The sequence below is a fragment of the Syngnathus scovelli genome, chromosome 1, assembly GCF_024217435.2.
Source record: "Syngnathus scovelli strain Florida chromosome 1, RoL_Ssco_1.2, whole genome shotgun sequence".
Lineage (NCBI taxonomy): Eukaryota > Metazoa > Chordata > Actinopteri > Syngnathiformes > Syngnathidae > Syngnathus > Syngnathus scovelli.
Genome location: NC_090847.1, coordinates 20,558,302 through 20,572,971, shown reverse-complemented (window position 1 = coordinate 20,572,971; position 14,670 = coordinate 20,558,302). Strand labels below are relative to the sequence as shown.

At 38.1% G+C, this 14,670-nt stretch overlaps 1 protein-coding gene across 20 annotated transcripts in view; it reads left to right on the top strand.

Moving 5' to 3' along the window:
• The window catches only part of prom1a (prominin 1a), a 35,858-nt gene that overhangs the window by 15,774 nt on the left and 5,414 nt on the right, over positions 1–14,670 (top strand). For 4 of the 20 annotated variants that reach the window (XM_068651102.1, XM_068651105.1, XM_068651107.1 and 1 more), the window contains exons 5-27: positions 1,320–1,440; positions 1,903–1,966; positions 2,419–2,508; positions 3,411–3,434; positions 4,811–5,040; positions 5,353–5,427; positions 5,547–5,610; positions 5,724–5,883; positions 6,153–6,305; positions 6,917–7,040; positions 7,141–7,244; positions 7,683–7,767; positions 8,327–8,473; positions 8,619–8,690; positions 8,956–9,048; positions 9,217–9,234; positions 10,316–10,369; positions 10,493–10,573; positions 10,655–10,723; positions 10,823–10,912; positions 11,524–11,639; positions 12,701–12,769; positions 13,865–13,968. In XM_068651102.1, coding sequence (XP_068507203.1) covers positions 1,320–1,440; positions 1,903–1,966; positions 2,419–2,508; positions 3,411–3,434; positions 4,811–5,040; positions 5,353–5,427; positions 5,547–5,610; positions 5,724–5,883; positions 6,153–6,305; positions 6,917–7,040; positions 7,141–7,244; positions 7,683–7,767; positions 8,327–8,473; positions 8,619–8,690; positions 8,956–9,048; positions 9,217–9,234; positions 10,316–10,369; positions 10,493–10,573; positions 10,655–10,723; positions 10,823–10,912; positions 11,524–11,639; positions 12,701–12,769; positions 13,865–13,934 — 2,173 coding nt within the window. In that variant the 3' untranslated portion in view covers positions 13,935–13,968. The other 16 variants (XM_068651108.1, XM_068651101.1, XM_049737609.2 and 13 more) reach the window with 12 other exon arrangements.

The window sequence follows — 14,670 nt, the reverse complement described above, 5'->3', positions numbered from 1 at the left end:
GCCGGGCCGCTGAATGCAGGCCATTGTCAGCTTGGCTACGAGCTTCAGAACCGGCAGACCGTGTCAACTCATAATAGTGGCCTACATTCACACTAGTTTGATGCCCTCCTTCTTCTTCATTTTCTGACTTGCATGGGTCTGTTGGCTCGGATTCAAACGGGAATTGCGTAGCCTCTCTTAAATTAGTGGGAGTAAATGTTGCCCCCTCTAGTGGATGATTTGGCAAGGACAAGAAGACTTAATTTTGTGACTCAATAATTCATTTCTTATTTCCTGTAGACATGTTGAATGGTCGATTGAGAGATAGTTCAATTATAAGATATCCTCACATCTCCTATTTTAAATCAGTTATTAAATTGTCTATGTATGAATCCGAGACGAGTGCACGTGTTAAACTGGCAGATATAGAGAGCATCAAGTTCCAATTGCTCCATCCAGTCCCGCTACCTCTGGTTTAATTTTTTGCACAAAAACCTGGCATTCCAACAGGGGTGTGTAGAGTTTTGACATCCAAAAGGAGATAGGCGGATGATTCAGATGATCTGAGTTACAAGGCACCTGTTTGGTTTCACCCTGACTGAACGCCGACAGCATCTACAGGATTATACACGTTGCATGAATGGGATTGTAAACACAGAGGGGAAGACGGGGATTTTCCTGCAGGGTGTTCATCTCAGGACTGGAAAAGATGAAATGCGCTTTGTACACTCATTAACAATAGAAGGAAGGCCCGGGCCTCGCTTTGCACATTGTGTACCCCTTCGGAGAGAAAAACACAATCGTCTTTACATCCTTCCATAAGATTCAAGATGATCAAAGTTGGACGTTTGCAACTTGTGCGCTCGGAAACATATACACACGCTTAATATATAAATACACGTGTATATCTCGTCCTAGCTGTGAGCTGCTGAGCTGACAATTCTGCAGGGATTGAAGGTGAGTCATGAAAGCAGCTTAATATTATGGGCTGCCGTCGCCTTGATGTTGCCGGAGCTAATTAAGCCTGAGACGAGCCGCTCGGGTCTGCCTGATGAGGGCAAAAGGACTGCAAGTTTCCTTTATATATGATGACAAGGTTTCAGAATAAAACACTGTAATAGATGCATACTGCTTTTTGGGGCGGAAATGGGGTTCTGCGTGAAAGGGACAAGCACATAAATAATGGACCTTTTATTATGCAGCAAATTTGCTAACCCTAACTGCCTGAAAGAGGCTAATGTTCGGCTCATTGTGCATGTGCAGACTGTAGAGGTCATGACGTACTGGGGCTTGCTTGCTCCCACTCACAGGCAGTGTGTTGTCATTCGTTGTTTTGCCAGGATTGGTGTGTTGTGCGCATACGCTGCCAACCAGACTCTCAGCGCTCAGGTCAAGAACATCCGACGTCTGGTCAACAGCAACATGAGGGACCTGCACACCTTCGCCAACGACACGCCAATGGTAGGATGACGACTTTGGCAGGTTCACTACACTTTCTCAAAATGAAATTTGACTCCATGTTCCGGCTGCAATAAATGACGTAACCTGCTTTCGATCAGGTCTCATTTTGAAAATTCCCCTTATAGGAGTCTAGCCCTGGGATTTGAAATTCTATTAAAAATACCCAATCGCCAAACTTTTAAAATAACCAACTTCTTGTTTTTCTGACGCGCGTTCTCGAGACTTTTTATGTATCCTGCCATGCTAAAAATTATACACCGTATTTCAAGTCATTAAATGAAAATGTTCACTTTCGCACATGGGTCCTTGAGAATTTTCGTAGGTCCGCTTGTATTTGATCCATGTTGAAACTGGTGTCAGGGGTTGAATTTTATATACTTTTTGCGCTGTTGAGTGGTGTTCGGTACCTCTTAAATACATAGTCATGAACAGTACACGTTTGTTTGTGCTTCCTTTTTGCAGCAAATCGATTACCTCACCTCACAGTATGCCATCGCCAAAAACCAAGTCCTCCACGATGTGGAGAGTAAGTCCCCTCCTTGTCTAACTCCACCCTCTAGTGGCAAGCCGCTTAACCACACATTACAATGATTCTAAATTACTGAAAACATAAGCAATACCTTGGAATGATATCCCAAAATATGATTTGATTCCTTATTTTTAAGAATTTTTCCTCTAATCCTTAAAAAGTCAAAAGCAACAACATTTTGATATAATTGGAGCCTTTCAGCAAGGCAGCCAATTTAACTTGAGTTTTCCGAATATGTTTGATTTCTTGCCTACTATAAATATTTGTGATCATTTTTACTTTATAGTTAATTATCAAGAACGTAAACCTAAAGCCAAGATGTTTGCCAAAATGTTCTTTCTTTCTTTTTGTTCCTGATTATATCAACAGCACTGCAAAAAGATTATCTGTTGATAACCTTCTGTATTGTGTTTTCTTTTAATATCTGGTTATTTCCTTTTGCTGCACAGACATAGGTCCGCTATTAGGTGGAAGGATACGCGACGCGTTGGATAAGGAGGTGCACCCGGCTTTGGACGCCGGCCTTAAAATGACAGGAGGTGCGTATGAGCTCCCAGTTTCATATCCTGTAGTGATACCATCAGGATGGCAGCAATACAAATAAAGTCGTATTCTTTTTGTCAAGGGATGGTGAAGAGAATTCATCTTAACACAAATACTCAAATATATACAATGGGAAAAAAAAGTCTACAGTAGTAAAATAACAAAGAAATCAAGTAAAAATAATGAACCAGTATCAAGTAAAATAATAGATTGAATCTATTTAAAAAATATATTTTGAAAAAAAGCAAGGATTTTTTTTTTTATTTAGTATCATGTAAAATAATGATTTAAAAAGCAGGTCAAATTGTGGGAAAACTGTTAAAATAATAAATACAAATCTGGTCAAATATTCTAAATATTAAGTTTTTTCACTAAAATGTAAAATAATTGAAAAGCTAATGTAAAAAACTAAAATGAAAAATTAAAAATCTTACAAAATAATTAATAACAGTATATTTTTAATATATTATGTAGTTAGTATTGACAAAAGTATCGAGTGAAATTCTTGAATGAAACAAGTTTTAATAGACAAATTACCCAAAGTAATAAGAAATCTAGTGAAATAACAACAAAGATTAAAAGTAAAATAGTAAAATAATGAAAAGTAATCAAACAATGAAGAAATCAAGTGAATCAATAAATAAGAATCAAGTTTAAAATAAACTGAATAGTGAAAAAATCACATGTAATAAAAGTGAAGGGATTTTTTTTAATGGAAGTAACTAAAAAGTAGTAACTAAAAAAAGTAACTATGGAGATTGTTGTGTATTTTTTTAAGTAACAAATGGTGCCTGCTGTAATCAAAATCAGTTAATGATTCTGTGATAACATTTTGATGATGTCATAGTTTAGCCTCTTGTTTTTTGCTTTTCTTTCATTTCGGTGGATTGTTGTAAAGTGAAAATCGACCGAGCCATTAAAGGTAAAAGGAATTGAACCACCACCCCCAATTGAACCTCAAGTCTGGTTTTCCCCTGGTGGTGTGCCCTCCCCAGAACCTCAACCCTCAGTCCCCCTTCATGGCCCCCTTATGTCGAATTAAAGACCCATTTGAACATTAAAACTGCACTTTGCACAAGCTTATCAAGTCTATAAATAGAGACTGTAATTTAGAGACTTCAATTTCCATCTTCTGTGACTGGTATCATGCATCTCTTTGTGTTGTGTGACGCGAAGGAGTAGGAGATACGAGGACTCACGAGCTTTTTGTGTGTGCTGTTTGATTGAGGGAAGATGATGTCAGCTTCAAGTTAGCTTCTTGCTATCTTCTGCCCGGATAGATTCTCAGTGGGATTTGGGCAACATTTTGTCAATAAAGGATGCGCTTTTGGATATTGATGATGATTTTAGCATTTTTAATTTGAATATACATTGACCCAATGGGAGATGGAATGATAAATATTGAAAACTTAGCTTGAGAATTTCTGCTTGGTGCAGTTTTAATTCAATTTTATGAATAATGAATCTGAAAAATATCAACGTCAGTTCCTGTTTTTTCCTATTTCCCTGCATGCTGAGTACATTCAAGAATGCGAGAGGACTCATGCATGCCCCAATCCCATTGTAAAATGTCCCCCAAAGGGCGGGTTTGTCATTTTCCTACCCTTCGCTCGCTTGTTGTGTCCCCTGGTGCTTTTAAACTTTTAATTGCCCCATGTACAAGGACAGGAACAAAGATTTGCATCTCATTTGAAAGCTATTAAAATGTTATTTTTCGTAACATTCTCGTCCAAGTAGTTGCTGGGAAGATTTATCATTGAAGACAAACGCTCATAGTGTGCCTTGAAGACAAAAAAGAATTTTGAATAAATAAATAATAAAATAAAAGGACATGGGCTGCATAGTATACAGATATATAGTGCAACAATAAACAATATGTCAATACTTCTTTAAAGATGTAATGATATTGTAATGGTTAAAATACATCAATAGCAAGATGTCTGATTGACTCACTAGCCTACCTAGCCTGAAATATGGTCAAGAAAGATCAATAAAGAAATAGATTTAGAGATGGCTAGAGAGACAGATAAAAACAAGGTAACTATATCGATATAGGTAGTTATTGATTTAAAGATGGAGGGTGCGTTCCAGAATTCACTCCGCTGCCCATGCACTAGCACTATTCTAAGAGTGGTTGTTTATGAAGAGGCAGAGTTAATTATTCCATTCTCTTTCTAAAACTTGCTCACTGGATAGTTAATCTTTTAGTTTATCATCAACGACTAGCACGATAGCCAGAACATTAGTTTGCTAAATATTTTCATCTTGTAATATTAACATGGTGCTCTCATTCTGCAGCCATGCGTGAAACTAAGGAGGCCCTGGAGAATGTGAGCGTGTCCCTGCAAGTGCTGCAGGAGGCCACGAGCAAGCTCGACTTTAACCTGAGCCTGGTCCGCGCCAACATCAAGCGCTCCCTCAACGACCCCGGTTGCCACGATGAAGAGTCAGATGCCACCTCGGCCCAGCTGTGCCGGGGCATTCTCCAGTCGCTCGAGCAGCTGCACATCAGCGCCAACTTCACACGGGTACCAAGCATACACATTTTAAACAGATTTATGTATTGGGTGTCAACCTTGATCCAAAATATATAATGTTCTTGAATTTTAGATTTTTTTTAAACATTTGATTCATCATGTAGTATGCGTGTATTTTTAATTAAATGTATTATTAATTATGAATATTGATTAAATATTTGTATGTTTTATGAATCAGTTGTATTTCTTAAAATACATGTATTATTTGTTAACATTTGAAAACAAATGTTGACCTTCATTTTAAAGAAATATCTCTCGTCGCCCAAACGACATGTGTGGCTATTGTATTTTCTATCATTTCAGCTTCCCAACGTAAATGCTCAGTTGGAGAAGATGAATGATGTGTTAAAAACAGACCTCAGCACCGTCATCAACAAGGTGAATGGAAAGTCTTTATTTTATCATTATTTGACATTGATGTTGTTGATGACCTCTGGGGAAAAGAACATAAAAATATGCATTTAATAAAAAAAAATAATAATTGTTTCGTCGTTTAGGGTTACGCATCCTTGAACGACACGCCTTACATGGTGATGGTACAGACCCGGCCTGTTGTTGACCGTAAGTAAAAAAAAAAAGAAAAAGTTGGGATTTTTGAAAATTTTGAAATTTATGTGATTGATTTTTATGTACACTAAAACTCTTGTATTTTGCTTTCACTGAATCTGTATTAGCAATGCAGAGTTTAGTGGACAACATCGGTGAAAACATAGGCAACCTGTCCAAAATGTTGCCCGTACAAAACTCCTTGTCCAAGTTCACCATCTTCATCAGCCACGTCCACGCCAAGATTGAGGACCAGTACCCTGAAATTGACAAGCTGGACTTCTACAGGTCAGACCGCTGCTGTTTGTGTCATCAGTGTGTGAAAGATTACCCAAATTGAAAGGATGCTTGATTAACATATAAAAATAATTAAAATGGATAAATAGTCCCGCGACCCTTGTGATGATGGTTCAGAGAATGGATGGGTGGAAATAAACAGTTAAAAAAACAACTACTTGCTTCCATGTTAAAAATAGCACAAATGGAGGTTGATGTGTGCGTGTTGCATTTCAATGATCCTGTTTCCTTGCACCTTGTGTTGCATGTGGGTGCATCAGGTGGACGGGCTGCGTGTCTTTGTGCTGCATTCTGGTACTGGTGCTGGCCTTCAACTACCTGGGCTTACTGTGCGGCACACTAGGATACGACAAGCACGCCTCGCCCACTACACGAGGCTGCATCTCCAACACGGGAGGCACCATGCTCATGGCGTAAGAAATAGATCCTCACTTCTGATAACATCTCGAATTAAAAACTTGCTTTATTGGACATAACCATAAAAAGAAACTGAAATCTATACTTTGTTTACCCGGATCCTAAATGTTTATACTACACCCAAAAAATATTTTCATTTGACATGAGTGTAATCCATGTTTTTAAAGGGATCCCCATTTTTGACACCACTTCTAAGAAAATAAATATTAAAATGTAATTCTGAAAAAAATAGCCTCACTGACACTGTTGATACTGACATTTCTAACAAAATAAAAAAAAAAAAAATAGTGCTATTAGGCCTAAAACAAAGAGACCATGTTGAAAAAGGAATCCCTACTTCTGATACGAGTAACAAAAACATTGTTCAGTTGGCCTTAAAAATAATTCTGCATATTAAAAAAAAAATTCCAACTTTTGACTGAAAGCTGTTTGTTGGACATTAAAAAAAATAGCACCGCTACTAATATTGACTGACACCACTTGAAACAAAAAATACTGGCGTTCTAGAAATATGATGGCCCATTTTAAAAATTGTTCCCCTGCTTCTTCATTACTCTTGATTTGTTTTTATCATTATTGTCATAACCATGTGTCTCCTGGTTGCCAGTGGCGTGGGTTTCAGCTTCATCTTCTCCTGGATTCTGATGGGCCTGCTGACCATCATCTTCCTGGTGGGTGGCAACATGGAGAAGCTCATCTGCGAGCCGTTTCACACCAAGGAACTCTTTAAGGCCAGTGCTCAAGTGACCAATCATTACAATATTTCAACACTATTAAATGTGATTGGTTGTCACCATTCACTCCCCATACTGCTTTCCAACCTATCTCCAGGTGGTGGACGCTCCATACCTGGTGAATCCTGAGTGGAGGAACTTCATCCCAGGGTACTTGTACAACGACTCAGAGCTAGATCTCACGGCAGAGAGCTTGTACAGGTGAAAATATGAAGTGTTGATTTTCAAAAATATATACTTCTACATACACGTGACTTAACCAGAAATGACTTTCTCCTGACTTCTGATTAGTAATATTTCCAGCATTTGTCTGGTGCTCTATAATGTGTACAGTGGAGGGTTTTTGTTACCCAAGAGGAGGGGGAGTAACAGCATATTTATTTATTTTTTTGCTATGGAGCTGAGTGAGATCATTCCTTGTTTCCCAAACATGTTGAGCTCCATTGTGTCCATTTAAAGCCACATACATGACATAGCGGTGTAAACCTGAAGTCAGATTTACACTGTGCAGACTTCATGCATCAGTGGCTAGAATAAACTTCCTGTCAGGAGGCTAAAGTGTGGATTAGACACTTCCTGTTATGTTCACTGGGTGGCAGCAAATGCATTGTCTAATAGTCCCCTATGTGTGTCTTGCAGCACTTGCAAAGAAAACAAAGGCATCTACTCCGCCCTGCGCCTGGACAAAGTTTTTAATGTATCATCTTTCCTCAACACCACAATGGTCAGTGAATGCAACATGGGTTCTTACCACTCTGCTATACAGCTGTTTTTTTTAATTGATTTGTGAATCTTATCAATATAAATACATGTGGCCTGGGGCGTTGCTTTAATGTGAGAATGATAATGGTAATAATAAGTGAAAATTAATAATAATTGATGATATCCAATACTACTTCAAATAATCATTAATTACCTCATTTCAAGGGATACAAGATATAGATATTTGAATTTAATATTTTGTAATTTGATGTACTAATTTATAAATAGTAGAAACTCTAGTAAAAGCAGGAAAAAACATTTAGCATTTTGTTTTATTAATGTTGAATTTGCAGAATTTGTAAAATAAATATATATACATGAATGAATACAAATAAATATGTTAAATCTCAATGTTAAATCTCAAAACATATGTAAATGTGCCATTCAAATTCCAAAAGCATTTAATAGGGCATTAAAATAATATAACATATTTATTTTATACTCTCCCTAAAAGCTTCTACAGCTTAGTAAATATAACATTTCCGCTTTTTTTATGACGGGCTTGTTTTCTCTGTTGACAGTTCACAGCGGACATGGTAACCCTTTTGAGCAGCGTGAAGATTGACCTGAGAGGGATCATCTTGCTGGAAGCGGAGAGCAAGCAGAACCTTCTGGATTTCTCCGAAGCGGGTCTGTCGGAAATAAACTACGCAGATTACCTGGAAGAGGTGACCACGCATTACTCTCAAAATGAGATTCATAGCTTTTCTAATTGAAAAAAATTCTGTGCACATTCCTCGAATTGATCTTCAAATTAAATTTTGTGTGAATGAAGTGTAACTAAATCGTATAAATGTGGTTTCTCTCCCGCAGGTCAACAAAGGCGTCACAGTGGTGGACCTGCTCTCATTTGCCAAAGAGCTGGAAGCTCAGACAGACCTGATGGTATTTAACACCCCGCTCGGTTTGTCCGTTTAGTTCAATTATTAAACTGAACTAACATCTCTGCCTGGCCTAGTAGGGCTTTGCATGAAATCAACAATTACTACTTGTATACAGTTGTGAGACAAACAAACAAAATACTTGATGAATTGAGATCTTGGTGTTCTATAAGGCGGAGAATTCCATTCAGGGCCTTATTTAGGAAAATTGCCACCATATTACCAACACTGTGTTGGTAAGGTGTGTATGTTTTTTGCGTTTGATCCAGCCTCGAGGTCCTCTGCAAACGTCTCTGAAAGGTCACGTGGGCACCGTGCGACAGATCCACAGCCACCAGGTGGTCCCCATGCAGCAGGCCATGGTAAGTCTCCCACTATAGCCACGCCCATTTGCCATCGCCATTTGCAGCCCCTTCGTTCTTTATTTAGTTATATTGACATTTTACATTTTAAATGAGCTGTTAGGCTTTTTAAAAAAGACACACCATCTGTTTCAATGTACTTCTTTATGCTTGTTTTCTATTTTCAAGAAATATGTTAGAGCCAGGGTAAGCAAGCACATGGGTGTGTTCATAATGTGTTTTTGTCATTTTGTCACTTTGTGCAATGTAGAAGCGTTGTTTGCAGCAAGTGGTGCAGGTAGCATGTAATTTTTTTTTGGTTTACTCGGTTATACACTTGTTTGTGTATTTTTTTTTGCTTGGCGGAGGTCAAACAAGCGATTCTGAACTGCACTACATGGTGTAAACTGGTTACTAGAGTGGTTTGTGTTTTTCTGATGGCACACCTGAAAAAATGTATCTCATTTTAAAGGATACAATCACAACGTGGGTTTCGCGTGTGTGTCTATGTGTGTTTTTATGCTTGTGTGTGTGTCTTGGTGTAAATCCTTCGAAGCAGTGACTCCCATCCACAACCATTTCAATTTTAATAGGTCAGAAAACATATCTCAAATCTTCTCAATATCTTATTGAGGAATCCACTGGACCACTCATAACTAAGCTGTTTTTGCCTAAAAAAGGAATAAGGCGACGCGATTAGTCAGGTCACTCATTAGAAGAGGGAAGCACTGGATTTTTTTGTGTGTATTTAGTTTTTGTGAATTTAGTTTTGTTTGCTGTGCCGTGAGATTTTCTTATGTAAAATGTGTCTTGGTTGGGACACACTGCTTTGAAGTGTAGTATTGAATGACTTTGTGTCCAAAATGCCAACACGTATCCTTTGTCAATCAGCGGTTTGACATTTTGCTTTCCTCCTCTTTGAAAGTGAAGGTCACTTGTTTTATTTATGTCACAGCCACCTTATTTCCTCAACTAGTGGCCGTTGCCTCAATTAGTCGCAAGGACCGTAATCCATTTAATCTTTTCCACATGCATCCATTTTTACATCGCGCATGTCCTCATCAGTTAAAACCAATCGTTATCCGACTGGATAAGCGGTATAGAAAATGGATGCTCAACTTTTAAGAGGACTCTTTTCATTCTGAATCCTTCTGCATGTGTGCTGTGACATATCACAAATATGGTCACTCTTGATCGTTTTTGCTGACTCATCATAATCCAGATGTAGCTCACGCTTTGATGTTTGGCCCTGACGCTGATTGTCCATTCTTCTTTGTTTCCCTTGAAGAGCTCCCTTAACCAGAACATGAGGTTCCTGGAGAGAACGGCCTCAGACCTGCCAGTAAGTCAGCTAGCTAAACACCCAGCCAAATTAAAAAAAGATGTCCGATAGCCACACAGAACTGGGCAAAAAATCAAACATGAGAATGAATCTCTCGCCTCTCAATTTGTTTCTTGTCCACAGAACAAAGTCTTAGCTATACTAGACGCCATCAACGCAACCCAGTATCTCATTTCCCAGAATGCAACACATCTTATTAATCAGGTAACAACATGAATCCCATTACAGACAAGATATTGCATATTAATGTCATTTCTAAACTCAAACAAATGTTTTCCCCTTCAGGAGAGCACAAAATACGCATCAACTATTGTGGGTTACTTCCATCAATACATAGAGTGGGTCAAGACATCAGTAAGTCATAAGGCTGTAATAGCACATTGATAATATGTAATAACATTACTACTGTTTATATGCAATACACTGTTCTGTTTATGTGTCACCTTGATGCAGCTGGCAATGGAGGTGGCACCATGCAAGCCTTTCAGCAATGTGCTGGACACAGCGGAAATTTTTACCTGCAGCTTCCTGGTGGACTCTATGGTAAATATACATGCATACATGCAATACATGTGTTTTCAAATGAGATACTAGTGAATATATAGTTGCAAAAACTAAAAGAGTGTAGGATAGATTATAGTTTTAAGGAGTGCAATTTAAAAAAAAAATGTTTTAATCAATCTGGAGATTACAAAAGGTATATATGGCTAGATTTTCAAATTACATTAGAACATAAATAGGTTACCTGGGATGCGGCCATTTTAAAACTTTGTGAAAATCTTGGGGTGTGAAAACCTGAATTTGCCAATTTTCAAATGTTTTGTGGGGCTGTGAAAATTAATACTACATTCTTCTAAAATGAGATAAAAATATCACGGTTTCTTAAAGTTGTGCCACAGAAAACGTGAGTGTGGAAAAAAAAATTAAGTGTCAATTGTGGGGGCTAAAATTTAATATGGCATTTTTTTCATTTGGGGGGCTGAAAATTAATATGCTTTTCCTTTCAAACGTGATGATAAAAGGTTTCGCAGTCATGTAGGTGGTCTATCTCATAAAATGTTCTGCAAAAAAAAAAAAAAAAAAATTGAAAATGTTCCCACTCCCACATCTAAATGAAATTTAATTGCAGATACTAATGGATGTTTTTTGTGCAGAATGTGTTCTGGATGGGTCTGGGCTGCAGTACACTCTTCCTCATCCCAAGCATCGCGTTAGCTGTCAAGCTGGCCAAGTTCTACCGCAGGATGGACACGGAGGACGTTTATGACGAGTAGGTGTTTTTGCTGCCTTTTTGTTATTTGTTTTTGTAACCCGTACTTCCTAGTAAAAATACGTATTCAAAATGCTTACTGTTTGACTGCTAGTTCCTCTTTAACCCTCCTGTTAGGTTTGTTTTCTAGATATGTTAAATGTGACTCGCAAGTTTAACGATCCTAATCAGGGATGGACAACTCCTACGACCACACTTGGAGGGGTCCCGTGTTGAAAAAAAAAAATCATAATAAATAAATATAGTATTATATTATAAACGTTTCCTCTGCCACCACCACCTAACTCATATTCACAGATTTTTTTTTCTGCAGTATTCTTTTCAAATTTGTCTTTTAACCTATAAGATGACTTTTGTTGAGAGAAACGGCCTTGAACTCGCCAGTCCAGAATTAGATAGTTTCCCAAGAACTTTTAACTAAGGGCTCAATTTGACCAGCGAAATAACAGGAGGGTTACAACTGCTGCTTTCCAGCAATAGTTTGAGAAGGAAATTAGATTGACATTTTGTTTTCAAGCTTCTTTTGTGCAACCCTAACGCTTTCTTCCTGCTTTTATTTCCTCCTTCCACATAGTTCCTCCGTTTCCGGGACTTGGCATTTTACTTTGTGATAACCATTTCTACTATTTCCATCATCCGACTCATCCTTCATCCTCTCTTTTTGCTTTTGACATCTCCTCCTCTTCCTCTTGGCACTCTGCACTTTACAAAGATACTGTGACTTGGAAGGCATGTTCCTTTTGTAAACGGGAGGAGGGGGAAGGTTACTTCCTGGTGCATTCCATATAACATTTGTTTGTTATGTTTTGCCATGAATCACCCATTTCTGCTTTTAACTATTGAAGAGTTTACAACTACTAATTGTCGGTGCTGGTTTTTGGGGTGTCCCTCGGCTTTCACTCAAGGGCTCTCGCAATTGTGACCTTACAAAAGCTTAAATGCGCATTCCTGTAAATAATACAAAAGAAAATGGTGCCCCCATTGACAAGGATCACAAGCATGCCACATGTTTCATCACACATCTTTCATGCTTTTGTTTGTATGCAATGTTTTGTTTTCAGTATGGGAAGTGGTAATAATGGTTATCATAGCGAGCCCCCACAAGGCATCCTAAACCCCCCCGTGACCAGGTAAATACGCTCGTTGGTAGTCCAATGCATGCAATATGGTGGCGGTAGCATGCACACGCACATTCGCACTCAACACGCTTAACTTTTTCTCAGTAGACTGTACTGCGCATTTAGCTTATTATTTTTTTCCAGGGTTTCAATTGAATGACAAAAAGCACATAGCACTATTCAGAGCTTGTATTCATTCACCTACCTTCATTTTGACTTTTGAGGGAATCAAAGGCTCTCGTACCAACTTAAAGCAGATGACGGCTGTTGATTTTAGCGGGAATTCAAGTGACAGTGTAAAGCTGCATAGTCACTCATTTATGTATCTGGATTAGTTTTGTTTTTTGAGTATGCAGCGTTTTACAGATCTTGCAATTTTCTGTCTTATGCTCATCTTGTGAAGCAATCAAAGGCAGTGCATAACTGCCAATGGGAAGAAAACATGAACATAGCATAAAATAGTGCTCCTAAGGAATTCTTGTAATTCTGTCCTTCACTTTTGGTTGCTGCTGAATGTTCTTTATTGTTTGCGAGGTGGCAGAGCTGCAACACGGTGTCATCAAATCATTGTTTCCTCTTGTTTAGAGTCAGCCAAAATCCAATGAATGTGCACCTGATCCTTTTGTTCCCAGAGAGGCAAGCATGGCAAAACGCTTGGGATTGAGCTTCTTTTCTTTTCCTTTTTAATTTCACCCCAAAAATTAATAAATAACTGCATGTTGTTGTTTTTTTTTAATACTCAACGATTGAATATGAGCCCAGAAATTCAGGCAGAGAGCAAAACATGTAATGTCTCTTAATGGTCACAATTCATCATAAGAGAGGCAGGGTTTGTAGATGAAAACGTGTATGAAATTAAAAAGTTCTTTTAAGCCACACTTTTTTTTGTATTACAACACTTTTTTTTCAGTTCATGGCATCAAGTTTGAAAGGGGAAATAAAAAGAAAGTAGAGAGTGTTTTTCAGTGGCAGTGCTTAATTGGGTGACGCTTGCCTTTTCATGTTTTGCTCTCTGGCCTAATGATCGCCTTGTTTTAATCCCCAAATGTTTTATTATTTTTTTATTATTTCTGTGTATGGTCGTTAATGTTGTTGTTCCTGTGCTAGCATCCCAACGTACGATACCATGAACAGGTTCCCACGGGCCTCGGCTCCTCCGAGGCACATCGACTGGTGACCGAGAGCCCACATTTTCTTGGGGCTCCCGACAGGTACTTTTTTTGCTATGTCTGATAGCATTTTTGGGCTCAAAGAACATCTTCTTACAACATGGATCAGTCTTTTTGTCGATAGAATTCTTTCACTAAAAATATGAAATAATTCATTCACCGTCATTGATAGCGATAGACATTAAAAATCCATTCTTTTCTTGTGATGTTCTTGATTTTTTTTTTAAACATGTTTTCTTTTCCGTAATAACAAAAGAATATTCTGGGAGTATTACATTTTTTGGTCATTTTATTTTATTGTTCCAGCCTCTAATCATCCTTTTCTATGCAATTAATCCTCCTATCTCTCTTTCCTCAAACTAACCTTGATTCTTTACTCAAGCTTTTTTTAGGCTTTCTTCTCTTGCAAGTGACATTATGGTGAGAATCATAATCATGTCTTTATTTTTTTTATGTAAACGCTGCATGAGGACATTTCTTTCTTTCTTTCTTTCTGTCTTTCTTTTGTTTTGCATGAATCCTATTTCATATAACTTGATGTGTCGTGAGTTCCGTAGAGCCAGGGGGGCCATTTTGCATGACCAATATGGAAATGTCCTATTGAATTAAACACACACACACACACACTCACACTCCATAAATGATGCATATGACTGTGAGCCCTCGTGTCATTTAACATCGTAAAGATAAATGAGAACACGTCCGCGTGCAGCCAAACGATCGTGTTCTTATGTTTATGCATTG